At 45.1% G+C, this 14,827-nt stretch overlaps 1 protein-coding gene across 9 annotated transcripts in view; it reads left to right on the top strand.

Moving 5' to 3' along the window:
• The window catches only part of sh2d3ca (SH2 domain containing 3Ca), a 304,863-nt gene extending 292,463 nt beyond the window's left edge, over positions 1–12,400 (top strand). For all 9 annotated transcript variants that reach the window (XM_052525971.1, XM_052525972.1, XM_052525969.1 and 6 more), the window contains 4 exons: positions 3,881–4,052; positions 4,176–4,287; positions 4,520–4,738; positions 9,096–12,400. In XM_052525971.1, the coding sequence (XP_052381931.1) occupies positions 3,881–4,052; positions 4,176–4,287; positions 4,520–4,738; positions 9,096–9,271 (679 nt within the window). In that variant the 3' untranslated portion in view covers positions 9,272–12,400. The remainder of the gene's footprint in view (positions 1–3,880; positions 4,053–4,175; positions 4,288–4,519; positions 4,739–9,095) is intronic.
• The last annotated feature ends 2,427 nt before the right edge of the window (positions 12,401–14,827 follow it).

The raw sequence follows: 14,827 nt of genomic DNA on the forward strand, positions 1-14,827 counted from the left end.
GTGGAAATGAAGTTAGGGTTATGTTTGAGACTATGGTTGAACTGGGATGTGGACATGAAGCTAGGGTTAGGGTTGTGGTTCAGGCTATGGTTGAACTTGGATGTGGACATGATGTTAGGGTTATGGTTGACGCCTTTGTTGAACTGGGATGTAGACATGAAACTAGGTTTAGGGTTGTGGTTCAGGCTATGGTTGAACTTGGATGTGGACATGAATCTAGGATTAGGATGGAGGTTAGGGTTGAACTGGGATGTAGACATTAAGTTAGGGTTGTGGTTAAGGCTAGAGTTGAACTGTGATGTAGACATGAAGTTAGGGTTGAACTGGGATGTAGACATGAAGTTTGGGTTGGTGTTGAGGCTAGGCTTGAACTGGGATGTGAACATGAAGTTAGGGTTGAGGGTTGAACTTGGATGTAGACATGAAACTAGGTTTAGGGTTGTGGTTAAGGGTAGTGTTGAACTTGGATGTGGAAATGAAGATATGTTTAGGTTTGATGCTAGAGTTGAACTTGGATGTGGACATGAAGCTAGGATTAGGATGGAGGTTAGGGTTGAACTGTGATGTAGACATGAAGTTAGGGTTGTGGTTAAGGCTAGAGTTGAACTGTGATGTAGACATGAAGTTAGGGTTGTGGTTGAGGCTCGGGTTGAACTTGGATGTGGACATGAAGCTAGGTTTAGGGTTATGGTTGATGCTAGGGTTGACATTGGATGTGGACAGGAAGTTAGGGTTAGGGATGTGATTGAGGCTAGATTGGAACTTGGATGTGGACAAGAAGTTAGGGTTAGGGTTGTGGTTAACGCTTGGGTTGACCTGGGTGGTGGACATGAAGCTCGGTTTAGGGTTATGGTTGATGCTCGGGTTGAACTGGAATGTGGACATGAAGCTGGGGTTTGGGTTGTGGTTGAGCCTAGGTTTGAACTGGGGTGTGGGCATGAAGCTCTGTTTAGTGTTGTGGTTGAGGGTTGAACTGGGATGTTGACATGAAGCTTGGGTTGTGGTTGAGGCTTGGGTTGAACTGGGATATGGACATTAAGCTAGGGTTGAACTGGGATGTAGACATGAAGTTAGGGTTGTGATTGAGGCTAGGTTTGAATTGGGATGTTGACATGAAGCTAGGGTTAGGGTTGTGGTTGAGGAGTGAACTGGGATGTAGACATGAAGTTAGGTTTGAGGCTAGGTTTGAACTTGGATGTGGACATGAAGCTGGGGTTTGGGTTGTGGTTGAGCCTAGGGTTGAACTTGGATGTGGACATGAAGCTCGGGTTGTGGTTGAACTGGGATGTGGACATGAAGCTCGGGTTGTGGTTGAACTGGGATGTGGACATGAAGCCCGGGTCATGGTTGAGGCCAGGGTTGAACTGGGATGTGGACCTGAAGTTAGGTTTGTGGTTGGGTCTTGGTTTGAAATTGGATGTGGACATGAAGTTAGGGTTAGGATTGTGGTTGAGGCGAGGGTTGAACTGGGATGTGGACATGAATCTAGGTTTATTGTTGATGCTAGTGTGGAACTTGGATGTGGACATGAAGTTAGGGTTGAGGTTAGAGTTTAACTGGGATGTGGACATGAAGTTCGGGTTGTTGTTGAGGCGAGGGTTGAAATAGGATGTGGACATGAAGCTTGAGTTATGGTTGAGGGTTGATATGGGATGTAGACATTAAGCTAGGGTTAGGGATGAGTCTTGGGTTGAACTGGGGTGGAGACATCAAGTTAGGGTTGTGGTTGATCTGGGATGTGGACATGAAGCTAGGGTTAGGATTGTGGTTGAGGCTGAGGTTGAACTTGGATGTGACATGAAGTTAGGGTTGAGGCTCGGGTAGGGATAGGGTTGTGGTTGAGGCTCGGGTTGAACTGGAATGTAGACATTAAGCTAGGGTTCGGGTTGTGGTTGAGGCTCGGGTTGAACTTGGATGTGGACATGAAGCTGGGGTTGTGGTTGAGGCTATGGTTGAACTGGGATGTGGACATGAAGCTAGGGTTATGTTTGAGGCTAGGGTTGAACTTGGATGTGGACATGATGTTAGGGTTATGGTTGACGCCTTTGTTGAACTTGGATGTAGACATGAAACTAGGTTTAGGGTTGTGGTTCAGGCTATGGTTGAACTGGGATGTGGACATGATGTTAGGGTTATGGTTGACGCCTTTGTTGAACTTGGATGTAGACATGAAACTAGGTTTAGGGTTGTGGTTCAGGCTATGGTTGAACTGGGATGTAGACATGAAACTAGGGTTAGGATTGTGGTTGAGGCTATGGTTGAACTGGGATGTGGACATGAATCTAGGATTAGGATGGAGGTTAGGGTTGAACTGGGATGTGGACCTGAAGTTAGGGTTGTGGTTGAGGATAGAGTTGAACTGTGATGTAGACATGAAGTTAGGGTTGAACTGGGATGTAGACATGAAGTTTGGGTTGGTGTTGAGGCTAGGCTTGAACTGGGATGTGAACATGAAGTTAGGGTTGAGGGTTGAACTGGGATGTAGACATGAAGTTTGGGTTGGTGTTGAGGCTATGGTTGAACTTGGATGTGGACATGAAGTTAGGGTTATGGTTGACGCCTTTGTTGAACTGGGATGTAGACAAGAAGGGTTAGGATTGTGGTTGAGGCTGAGGTTGAACTCGGATGTGACATGAAGTTAGAGTTGAGGCTCGGGTAGGGATCGGGTTGTGGTTGAGGCTCGGGTTGAACTTGGATGTGGACATGAAGCTGGGGTTGTGGTTGAGGCTCGGGTTGAACTTGGATGTGGACATGAAGCTAGGTTTAGGGTTATGGTTGATGCTAGATTGGAACTTGGATGTGGACATGAAGTTAGGGTTGTGGTTGAGGCTCGGGTTGAACTTGGATGTGGACATGAAGCTGGGGTTGTGGTTGAGGCTCGGGTTGAACTTCGATGTGGACATGAAGCTAGGTTTAGGGTTATGGTTGATGCTAGATTGGAACTTGGATGTGGACATGAAGTTAGGGTTGTGGTTGAGGCTCGGGTTGAACTTGGATGTGGACATGAAGCTAGGTTTAGGGTTATGGTTGATGCTAGATTGGAACTTGGATGTGGACATGAAGCTGGGGTTGTGGTTGAGGCTCGGGTTGAACTTGGATGTGGACATGAAGCTGGGGTTGTGGTTGAGGCTCGGGTTGAACTTCGATGTGGACATGAAGCTAGGTTTAGGGTTATGGTTGATGCTAGATTGGAACTTGGATGTGGACATGAAGTTAGGGTTGTGGTTGAGGCTCGGGTTGAACTTGGATGTGGACATGAAGCTGGGGTTGTGGTTAAGGCTTGGGTTGACCTGGGTGGTGGACATGAAGCTCGGTTTAGGGTTATGGTTAATGCTCGGGTTGAACTGGAATGTGGACATGAAGCTGGGGTTTGGGTTGTGGTTGAGCCTAGGTTTGAACTGGGGTGTGGACATGAAGCTCTGTTTGGGGTTGTGGTTGAGGCTTGGGTTCAACTGGGATGTGGACATTATGCTAGGGTTGTAGTTGAGGCTAGGTTTGAACTGGGATGTTGACATTAAGCTCGGGTTAGGGTTGTGGTTGAGGGTTGAACTGGGATGTAGACATGAAGTTAGGTTTGAGGCTAGGTTTGAACTTGGATGTGGACATGAAGCTCGGGTTCGGGTTAGCTGAGACTGGACCTGATGGAGAGGTCAGATTCAGCTCAATGCTGGACATAAAACAGCTAGAGAGTACACGCTGGGAAATTGAAATGTCCCTCCCGTCATATTCTCGTACACCCCAGACGACCTCTTTCTTTGTCGCAATTAGCCTTGGGACGAGTGAACTCTCGTCATGGTAAGTCAATTGGGCTCTTCAACCGTGATTGTATCCTCATCTACTCATCTCTTGCTTCCTTCATCTCCCATCCTGCCCTTCCCAGGTTCTATACCATGTCTATAATGATGGCTGTGGACCTGCTGGGGTGTACAGGCAGTACAGAGGAGAGGGCTGCTCTGCTCCATAAGACCATCCAGCTGGCTGCTGAACTCAAGAGCAACCTTGGGAACATGTTCGGCTTTGCTGCTGTGATGAGAGCACTGGAGCTGCCACAGGTATATGGACATAAAGTATACACACAGACACACACACACACACACACACACACACACACACACACACACACACACATATATATATTTTAATTGACATTACACATGCTGTTCTACCTCTGTCAGATTTCTCGCTTGGAGCAGACGTGGATGACGTTGCGTCAGAGACACACAGAGGGAGCCATCCTCTATGAGAAGAAGCTCAAGCCCTTCATGAAGAACATGAACGATGGCAAAGGTATGAAGCTGGAGGCTCAGATAGCACTTTTTCACAAGGCACTCTGTCACAGGAGAGCACAGCGCACAAAGCATGATGTATATCTCATGGTGAAGGAATGAAAAGACGAATCACTATTGCAAAGTCTCAAGAGTCTGAGTGTCTCTCTACCTGTCTACTAGATGTTATATAGTATTTCAGTGACCAGTGTTTCTAACTCTCTGTATCTGTGTGTCCTCTGTGTGTATTTAAGAGAGCAGTGTGCTGTCCAACACGTCCTTCCCTCACGTGGTTCCTCTGCTGTCTCTGTTGGAGAAGGGTGTGGCTGTGGGGGAGGGGCCAGGGGCGGGGATAGAACCCTGGGAGAACGTGGAGGCAGGTGTTGATGTGGTGATGTCACACCTGGAGGCGGCCCGGACCATCGCTCACCACGGGGTGCTGTACCGCAACAATGCTGAAACCAAACTACAAGGTAAGGGTTCTGTGTGTGTGTGTGTGTGTGCACAACACACGAGGTCAGTTTCCCGGACCCAGATCACTGTCAGACAGGTCACAGAGGTGACCTGTCAGGAGAGAGTCATTCAGGACAGGACAGGTGGGGCTCTTGAGTTGTTGCCTGTTATTTATTTATTTATTTATTTATTTATTTATTTAACTAAGTCAGTTCAGATCAAATTCTTATTTTACAATGACGGCCTACCCCGGCCAAACCCTCCCCTAACCCGGGCGACGCTGGGAGAATTGTGCACTGCCCTATGGGACTCCCGATCATGGCCGGTTGTGATACAGCCCGGGATTGAACCAGGGTCTGTAGTGACACCTCTAGCAGTGAGATGCAGTGCCATATGCAGGGAGCCTGTTTCGCATGTTATTTTGCCATTAATACGTGTCACATACCAGTTTGCAAACAATGTAAAAATAAAAATGTTTTAGCGGAAAAAAACTGCATAGAAATGTGTTCTCTTTTTTGCTTTCTTGAGTACGGCAGCTCCAAAAGTCAGATGTTTCAGCCTCGCTCAGTTTTTAAAATGTGTTTTTATTTCACCTTTATTTAACTAGGCAAGTCAGTTAAGAACAAATTCTTATTTACAATGACGGCCTAGGAACAGTAGGTTAACTGCCTTTTTCAGGGGCAGAACGACAGATTTTTATCCTTGTCAGCTCGGGGATTCGATCTAGCACCCTTTCTGTTACAGGCCCAACGCTCTAACCACGAGCAAGGGTTTAAACACTGTTTCCCATGCTTGTTCAATGAACCATAAACAATTCATCAACATACACCTGTGGAACAGTCGTTAAGACACTAACAGATTACAGACGGTACGCAATTAAGGTCACAGTTATGAAATCGTAGGACACTAAAGAGGCCTTTCTACGGACTCTGAAAAACACCAAAAGAAAGATGCCCAGGGTCCCAGCTCATCTGTGTGAATGTGCCTTAGGTATGCTGCAAGGAGGCATGAGGACTGCAGATGTGGCCAGGGCAATAAATTGCAATGTCCATACTGTGAGACACCTAAGACAGTGTTACAGGGAGACAGGATGGACAACTGATCGTCCTCGCAGTGGCAGACCACGTGTAACAACACCTGCACAGGATCGGTACATCCGAACATCACATTTGTGTAACAGATGGCAACAGCAACTGCCCGAGTTACACCAGGAATGCACAATCCCTCAATCAGTGCTCAGACTGTCCGCAATAGGCTGAGAGAAGCTGGACTGAGGGCTTGTAGGCATGTTGTAAGGCAGGTCCTCACCGGCAACAACATCGCCTACGGGCACAAACCCACCGTCGCTGGACCAGACAGGACTGGCAAAAAGTGCTCTTCACATACGAGTCGCGGTTTTGTCTCACCATGGGTGATGGTCGGATTTACGTTTATCGTCGAAGGAATGAGCGTTACACCGAGGCCTGTACTCTGGAGCAGGATCAATTTGGAGGTGGAGGGTCCGTCATAGTCTGAGGCAGTGTGTCACAGCATCATCGGACTGAGCTTGTTGTCATTGCAGGCAATCTCAACGCTGTGCATTACAGGGAAGACATCCTCTTCCCTCATGTGGTACTCTTCCTGCAGACTCATCCTGACATGACCCTCCAGCAAGACAGTGCCACCAGCTATACTGCTCGTTCTGTGTGTGATTTCCTGCAAGACAGTTATGTCAGTGTTCTGCTATGGCCAGCGAAGAGCCCGGATCTCAATCCCATTGAGCACGTCTGGGACCTGTTGGATCGGAAGGTGGGGGCTAGGGCCAATCCCCCCCAGAAATGTCTGGGAACTTGCAGGTGCCTTGGTGGAAGAAAGAACTGGTAAATCTGGTGCAGTCCATGAGGAGGAGATGCACTGCAGTGCTTAATGCAGCTGGTGGCCACACCAGATACTGACTGTTACTTTTGATTTTGACCCCCCACCTTTGTTCAGGGACACATTATTCAATTTCTGTAAGTCACATGTCTGTGGAACTTGTTCGGTTTATGTCTCAGTTGTTGAATCTTGTTATGTTCATACAAAAGTTTGCTGAAAGTAAACACAGTTGACAGTGCGAGGACGTTTCTTTTTTTGCTGAGTTTATCTACCATAGCTTTGATTGGACTGATCATGTCAACACCATACGTTCAAAATCTTACCTGGCAAGGTAGACAAGCATTATGAATCACTTATGAATCACGTTGACAATCTCCTGGCAAATCCTTTTCAATCCTTGTCACATGAAGATAAATTATAGATAAAACGTATCGGTGTTCATCGGCCATTGGACATTAACATTACACAACAAGTTGGAAATCACAAATTCAACAATGAGTGGTTTGGAAGGAATCAGTGGCTAACTGCAAGCGTTGCAAAGCAATCCCTATTTTGCTTCCCTTGCCTGCTATTCGGTGGAGAGGGTTTATGGTCTGGGTTTAAGAGTCTCTTTTCCAAGCTTAAAAGGATAAACATTCACACCCAACACCATGGGCCAGAAAAGGTTGAATACATTGGCCATGCTGTCAAGCCAGCATGACTTCTGCTATGTTCAAAACAACTGGAAACTCGGAACTGGGAAATCTCAGACACCAGTAAGTTCAAGACAGCTGGGAACTCAGGGGGAATTCTTTTTTAAATTAGCTCTGACTGGGAAAATACATTTTGAAGTGTCATCCAACTCTGAATTCCAAGTCGGGAACTCTGGCCTCTTTCTAGAGCTCCGACCTGAAGATCATTTAAGTCATGTTTCAACCATGTTTTTCCGAGTTCCCAGTTGTATTGAAAGCACCATAAATCCAGAGAATGCCAGACTTTGATGACAAAGTTTCATGACCAAATTTCCCCACAAGAAGGACCGCTGCGCCACTTTCCTGTTCAAGTGAGCACAGCACAACTGTGAGTCCAATAATGTCTTGTATGCTGCTGCATAATTGATGTAATATGCTAGGGAGACACAGTATATATACTGTAGCTAAGAAAATAATACTAAGTATGTTTGTAGTAAGTTGTTAGTAGCCCATGTGCCTCACCTTAATAATTTGGTCCCTTTCCCCCTCATAATTTAGCCTACTGTTCTGACTTGGTAGTGCACATGTAGCCTATAACCTGTTTTAGAGAAATGTAATCATTGAATAACGTAAGAGCTTTCATTGTCTGCTTATATGCCCCCTTTATTTATCCTACGGTTCTGACTTGGTGAATACTGTAAGAACGGCCCATGCTCTGAATCGCTGTCGCTGTACATTTCAAAAGTGCTGAACAAATAGTTATATTGACTACGTCCGTCTAAGCTCGCTCATTAATGTCTTAATCGAAATTACGGATTGCCTCTTATCTGGTCATCGTCCCCTTATGCCATAGTTTGTACATCTGAATTGTCAGTAGAAACCACATGTGTCTAAGCAAGGCAGCCATATCAGCTATGTTTTTTTTTTTTAAAGCAGTAAATGAGGCTGAATGAACGGTTTCGCTGCCAGACAATAGCCAGGTCTAGCGGGGATAAGGATTCACTCCATGGTTGCTGATAAGAAAGCTCTGCTGTTGGGACAGCTTTATGAGGCCCTGGCCCTAACAGTGGGCACCGTTTGTCACCATTATCGTGCAATTCATGTATTGTTTAGTGTCGTGTAGTGTAGTGGCTTTGCTGGCATGCATCCAATGTTTGTTGTTGTTGTTGAGTTTGCCCCACCAAGACTTACATGCTAAAATCACCACTGCTCATTCGTCAGTCGAGAATCAGACTCAATCTCCGTCGGATGTGCTTTTTAGCCTCGTGATGGGATTAGGCTTAATCCAGGTCCAGGAGACCGTCCACAGAGTATATAATAGTATTATAGAGTAGTGTGTGGTGTCGGCTTTATTGACATTACTATGGACTAACCACTAAGGCCTTGTCTGAGTAGTGCCTGGTGTGCATTGATTTATTTGACAGAGTAATAACTGTAGTTATTGCGTTACATGTTAAGTTGTTATGTTGCTCCCTGATGCTGAGGCATCAGTAATATCTGACGGTGTGGGTGTGTTCGATATGATGTGTTATACTTCATTGGCATTGATCTGAAATAACGATTGAGGTGTTGCGTTGTGTACATCTGTGGTAGGGTGATGGTTACAGTGTGTTTACATTGGCCTTGTGTTCTTATTGATTCCAGTCCCTGGTGATGACTGGTGTTTTGAGCAGGATGTCAATCACTACCTTAACTAGCCTGTTTTCCACAATGTCTTTAATATTGATTTCTTCTCTTTTATCTTCTCTCTTATGTTCTGTCCTCTCTCTCTCTCTCTTTCTTTCTTTCTTTCTTTCTTTCTTTCTTTCTTTCTTTCTTTCTTTCTTTCTTTCTTTCTTCCCCCCTCCACCAGGCTTCCAGGAGAGTCAGGAAGTTCTGGAGATCTTCCGGACAGAGTTCCAGATGAGGTTGCTATGGGGAAGCAGGGGTTCAGAGGGCAGCCAATCGGAACGCTATGAGAAGTTCAACAAAGTCCTGACCGCTCTGTCTCACAAGCTGGAGCCTCCTGTACGCCATAGTGAACTATAGCACCCATCTCACTGAACACCCCTATACAAAGCACTGCGCTCACAGTGGTACGACCCGCCTCCCCATACTGCAAGGCACCTTGATGTGGATGTCCAAAGTGAATAACAGGGGAGGAGGCCGACTAAACCGAGACAAAATAGTGTACTTAGAAGAAGACAGGAGGCGAGAAGGAGCATCTCACTGTATATCTCCCCCCAAAAAAAGGCACAAAGGGCTTTTTTCAGAGCTCTTCAATAGGCTGTAATATTTCCCTCCCTAAATGCTGAAAGACAGAGTGGGTCGAGGAGGAGTGGGGAATTGGGTATTCTTCTACCCATCAGCAAGCTACAAAGAACAACAGGTATGGTGTGCGCTGAGGGTCAAACAGTGCATGAGAAGTTGGATCTAGCTGTTCTCTGGTAGATCACATGAAGCTCTGATCTGTCTTCAACACCTTCATTATTACCCTTACTCTTACGTCTGCACTTACTGGCTCATTGTCACACACTGTTCTGTCAGAGAGTAATAGTAAACTGTGTGTGTGTGTGTGTGTGTGTGTGTGTGTGTGTGTGTGTGTGTGTGTGTGTGTGTGTGTGTGTTCTGTCTGACTTGAAGAGAGAGTCCTATTTAACACAATGTGTGTGTACTTCAGGACACCAGTACCCCAGAGATACATCGGCATCTATCTCTATGACCTCTGACCTGTCTCATCGGACCTCAGCTTCTGACTGAGAGGTTGTGTGTTCTAGAATCTGTTCTTCTTGTATAGACTCTCTGCGTGGCTGCCATTACTTCATCACAGAGCCCATCAGGTCCCCTGTTGTTGACACACGCATTGTGCTCATACAGACAGACACTTATCCTCCCCCACAACACACAATAATGTATGTTGCCAAGTCATATCAGCTGTTTGAGGCATACTAAAGCAATTCTCTCTGTGGGTTTTGTTTGTGTGCTGTTCAGAAGCAGTTCTCTTATTGAGGCTCTTCTGAGAAGCATCCCCTCTCTCCTCATGTCTGGCATGTCATCCATTTTTCATATGACTCTGATTTTGTTTGAGTACCGTTTGGTAGCCTTTATTTTAATGGGAGCTATTTTGGGAAGCATTCCTCCCCCGCTCCCTCTCCTTATCTCTGGCATGCCATTAATGTTTCATAATGACTCCAGTCCCATTGAAATCATATGAGCATGTTTGCCTTGTCCTCACTTGTCTCAAACATTAGAAATATCCTTAAAGCACTCTGACCTGTTTGAGTGAATTAACGTGCTTTTTTACATGTAAAAACACTGACTGTACTATTTTCTTCAACTTTATTTAGATAACATTTTTCTGTGTGGTTTTATTGCTGACCGGCAGATTTTGTTGACATGTTTGAAGACTTTGTTGACATGGTAACATAACATGTTTGAAGACTTTGTTGACATGGTAACATAACATGTTTGAAGACTTTGTTGACATGGTAACATAACATGTTTGAAGACTTTGTTGACATGGTAACATAACATGTTTGAGCCTCTGCTGTTGCCGTATAGGATTCAGGTTTTAACCAGTGTGAATGAATGTGCTTTAGTCTGAAAGTGACCAGAATGTTCTCAGGGCAGAATGGAGGCCCCCTCAGATCTAGCCTGGTCCCAGACCTGTTTGTGCTGTCTTCTTGCCAACTTCTCTGGTCATTGTCAGCCAAAGAAACTATACGAGATTGCAAAACAACATAAATATGGGATGTGGGGATCAGGCTACCTCAAACCCCCTCAGTGACTGACTGTATGCTGTGTTTTGCTGTGTATGCATGATAACGTGTGTTTGATATGATATGGACAGAGTGTTGAAAAGGACATTTAGATTTTAAAACCATCAAAAGCGTTTTTTTGATTTCACATATTCACTGTAGGATCGTGTGATTTTTCACTCACTCAAATTCATAAAATGTTCTCTTTTAAATGGTATTGTTGCTGAAATGCTTTAGTAAAATGCAACATCGAGATGAGGGCTTAAAGGAATCTGTCAACGTCCTTGGAACTAAATACAGTGTGACCTTTTGATCAAATAATACCTGGCAACCTTTCCTCTGCCGACTCCTAAGCAGTGTTGCGTTGAAACACAAAAGCACTATGAATGAAGATGACGATTTATTTTCAATCTGTTTGTTGATGTGTCAGTGTCTGCTGATTGCTTTCCAATCCATGATGTATTTAGGCCTGAGATAGAGAGCTGACTCTCAGATCTATGCAATCACTTTTAAATCAATTAAGAGTCCCATAGAAAACAAGCAGAGTAGACACTGCTGCCCCTGAGGATGTGAGTCGTGTCCTACTGGGAACAATCCACTTGAACGCCCCTCTAACTGGTATGTACTACTGGGAAACTCGTCTATCATCCCTGAGCTACAACTTCTCCCACATGCTGACCTCTGACGTCACCTACTAAGAAAATCAACTAAACAATTTCAACAACAACTAAACAATTTATAAAAAGCAATCAATTAATATGGGTTTTGAATACTATAATTGGTTTACAAGCATGATAGCTGTACTTTTAGTTTATGTTTGAGCAGCTTGTTGGCCTTTAAGCCAATCAGCATTCCTCAATGAGTTCAAAGCACGTGAATTGGTTGTGAATGCAGCATAAGTGCCAGCCAGCCAGAAAGTGCATCCCAGGTCGTATTCATAAGGCACCAAACAAAGGAAAACATACTGAAACGGGGAGGGATTATCAATTTTGTTTTCTGTTGCAAAACGTTTTGCTACAGTGTGCCCTAATGAACACGACCCCAATCAGCCAGTGAGAATAAAGGGGAGAGCCAAAGTCCAATTGCCTCTCTTGTCCAGTAGAGGGCACTATAGTTCAGTCAGCAAAAAAATAAAAATAGAAGACACCTTGGTTTGAATCTTTTTTTGAGTGTTTTTGTGATTTATTAATAAAGCCTACTGGTTTAGGAACGATTTGATGATGTACTGTATGTAATTATGTTTGTCTCACCTTATGTTGTACAGATTACATGTGCTTTTTTTCCTGTTGTAAATAATCATTCTGAAATTATGAACCTATAATGAAAAATGACAAACTCCCATGTTTGTGACCCCATGTTTTTTTTATGTACTGTACATAATGGTTCACTTGTTTTTCAAATAAAATAAAGCTCGAGTCAATGACGCTTGTATGACTTGATTCTATTTAGTCATTCCATGTGTTCATGGTACTAACCGCTAGATGGCAGCACTGCCTCACTAACGATGAAGAGTGAAAGTCAAGTCAGCATCCCTCAATTGATCCTTGTCTTCTTACTTGTGTACAGCTAGCTTCATGGGTACAGACATCAGTGCAGTTAAGGTGTTGGATACTAGTGTGATACTTAGAACTACTTGACAACAAAGAGGATGTGATGATTTTACATTTTAAAATGTCTGGCTATGCTGTTATCTCTCTGTGTGTGTGTGTGTGTGCGTGCGTGCGCTCGCCTGTGTTTCAGCTACGGCGCATGTGCACTGCAGCTGAGGGCAGGGCACGAGTATTAGATAACAGGGGTGCGTCAGGGTCACGTGACTATGGTCAGGGCGGGGACAAGATGGTGGGGATGAACAGAACAGGCAGACCAGTGTGTGTGCGTTAGAGTGAGGTGGTGGTAGAGATGGGGGGGGGGGATGTATAGCACACAGATGTTCAGAGTCAGACTCAGACCATGCAGCTGTGGGCCAGTGCCAGTCAGAGAAGGGGCGCGCTGAGCTGCACTCTCTGGCACAATGAGGCAGCCATTCCCTCCGCCCTGGTTAGGACGAGACGGGAGGGACAGGGGCACTGCCGCCGATGTCCCCCGTGCAGCCCTCGCTGTCTCTCCCCCCTCCCCCACGCCAAAGAAGACAATGCGGTCAGGCTGTCTCTCATACGTCAGTGTGAGCCTGTGCGAGTCACAGGCTTGGGAGGCAGAGAAACAATCTCAAGCATAAGTTTTATTCTGGTGAAACTGTTAAAAAAGGCCACGAGGAAATGCCAGCGAGCAAGTGTTTTACTTGTGAGGCAAGGAGTTGATATATTTTCATATTAGTTATATAACCTACGCAGCAGTAACTATGGGGGGTGTAAATGACAATAGGCCACACAGAGTGCATTCTCTCTGCTATCCCCTGCCTCCAAGATCCATGATCCATGTAACATGTTAATTCTTCTATTTCTTTATGTGATCACAAACAGACCATGGCTCCTTTTTGCCCCAAACCCATCCAAACCTCACCAATTCACTACTAATCTAATCCTCTCTGCCTCTTTTCACTGCAAATCCATTGTGTTCCCCATTGTCAGCTATCCATGTGTGACATAGCTGCACGTCCATGGGAGTATATCACACAATGTATCACAACTGATTTATCACATCGCAGCATCAATTGGGTTGTGTCTATGCGGGTTCAATGCGCCACCATCAAACGCATCTGATCAAATGTGTTGATGAGATACGTGAAGTTGGCTTGAGATACGTGAGCGCGTGTTTGCAATGTTTATGGTAAACCAGGAACCATATTCGTAAAGTGTATCAGAGGAGGAGTGCTGATCTTGGATCAGGTTACAACATCCATGTAATCTTATTCATTGTAATCTAAAAGGCCAAACTGATCCTAGATTAGCTTTATGAATACGGGCCTAGGTTATGTTCTGGTCTGGGATCAGTGCCAGTGTGTTATGACGGGATGGTGGTAACAGCTGAAGAAGAACTCAAGCAAGCCTAGCAAATGTGAAGTGACATCACACTGATGGGTTAATACTAATATGGTAATACTTAGCTATCTAAATCTATGGGGACTCCTTGTAGCCGCCCCTCCTGTCACAGGCACGCCACATGCGACACACATGGCCTGAACCACTGCTCTCCAGTAGTCCAAATGTCTGTGTCACTCTATAATATTGTTAAAACTAGTCTGCAAATATGTAATTAGTTTGGTCTGGCCCTGTAAACCAAGTGTTACATGAGGTGTTCACAATTTTCGGATTGGAAGCATTGAGTTGTGAGGAGAGTCGGGACAGTTCCACCGGCTACAAAAACCAAAGTTAAATCTTGCCTGTATATAATTATAGGTCCCTAAAAGGATCGTGCTTGTTTAGCCCTAGAGGATGTCTTGTTCACTCCCCTGGACATCAGTCAGTCTGTGATCTCCTTTTCTCTGGACATCAGTCAGTCTGCAGTCTACGTTTCCCCCGTTTTCTGAACCCCCTCCCAGCATCCTCACTCATCCACCCAGCCTCTACTCCTGGATTTTCTCATTACCACATGAATGGCGACTGGAAAGGGCCACCGCAGCCTTGGACGCTAACAGAAGGCAGGAGATTTGCAATTCAATCTCCCCCACCCATATCGGGAAAGGGCTGTCACCAATGACAGAGAGGACAGGGGAGGGGGGTTGCGCCTTTGACATGGCACGCACACACACACACCTACTACTACTTCAACCACCCATATTTCTCAAAACATAACGTATGAGTTTTCTCATTTTGTTGCACGTGGTGTAGTTATGAGACAGTTAGTCAGATATTGTTACCTCCATTCAACTAGTAGACTATTATAAATATCCCTAAACAAAAAGGCAAAG

Source organism: Oncorhynchus keta, chromosome 9 (genome assembly GCF_023373465.1).
Source record: "Oncorhynchus keta strain PuntledgeMale-10-30-2019 chromosome 9, Oket_V2, whole genome shotgun sequence".
Classification (NCBI taxonomy): domain Eukaryota; kingdom Metazoa; phylum Chordata; class Actinopteri; order Salmoniformes; family Salmonidae; genus Oncorhynchus; species Oncorhynchus keta.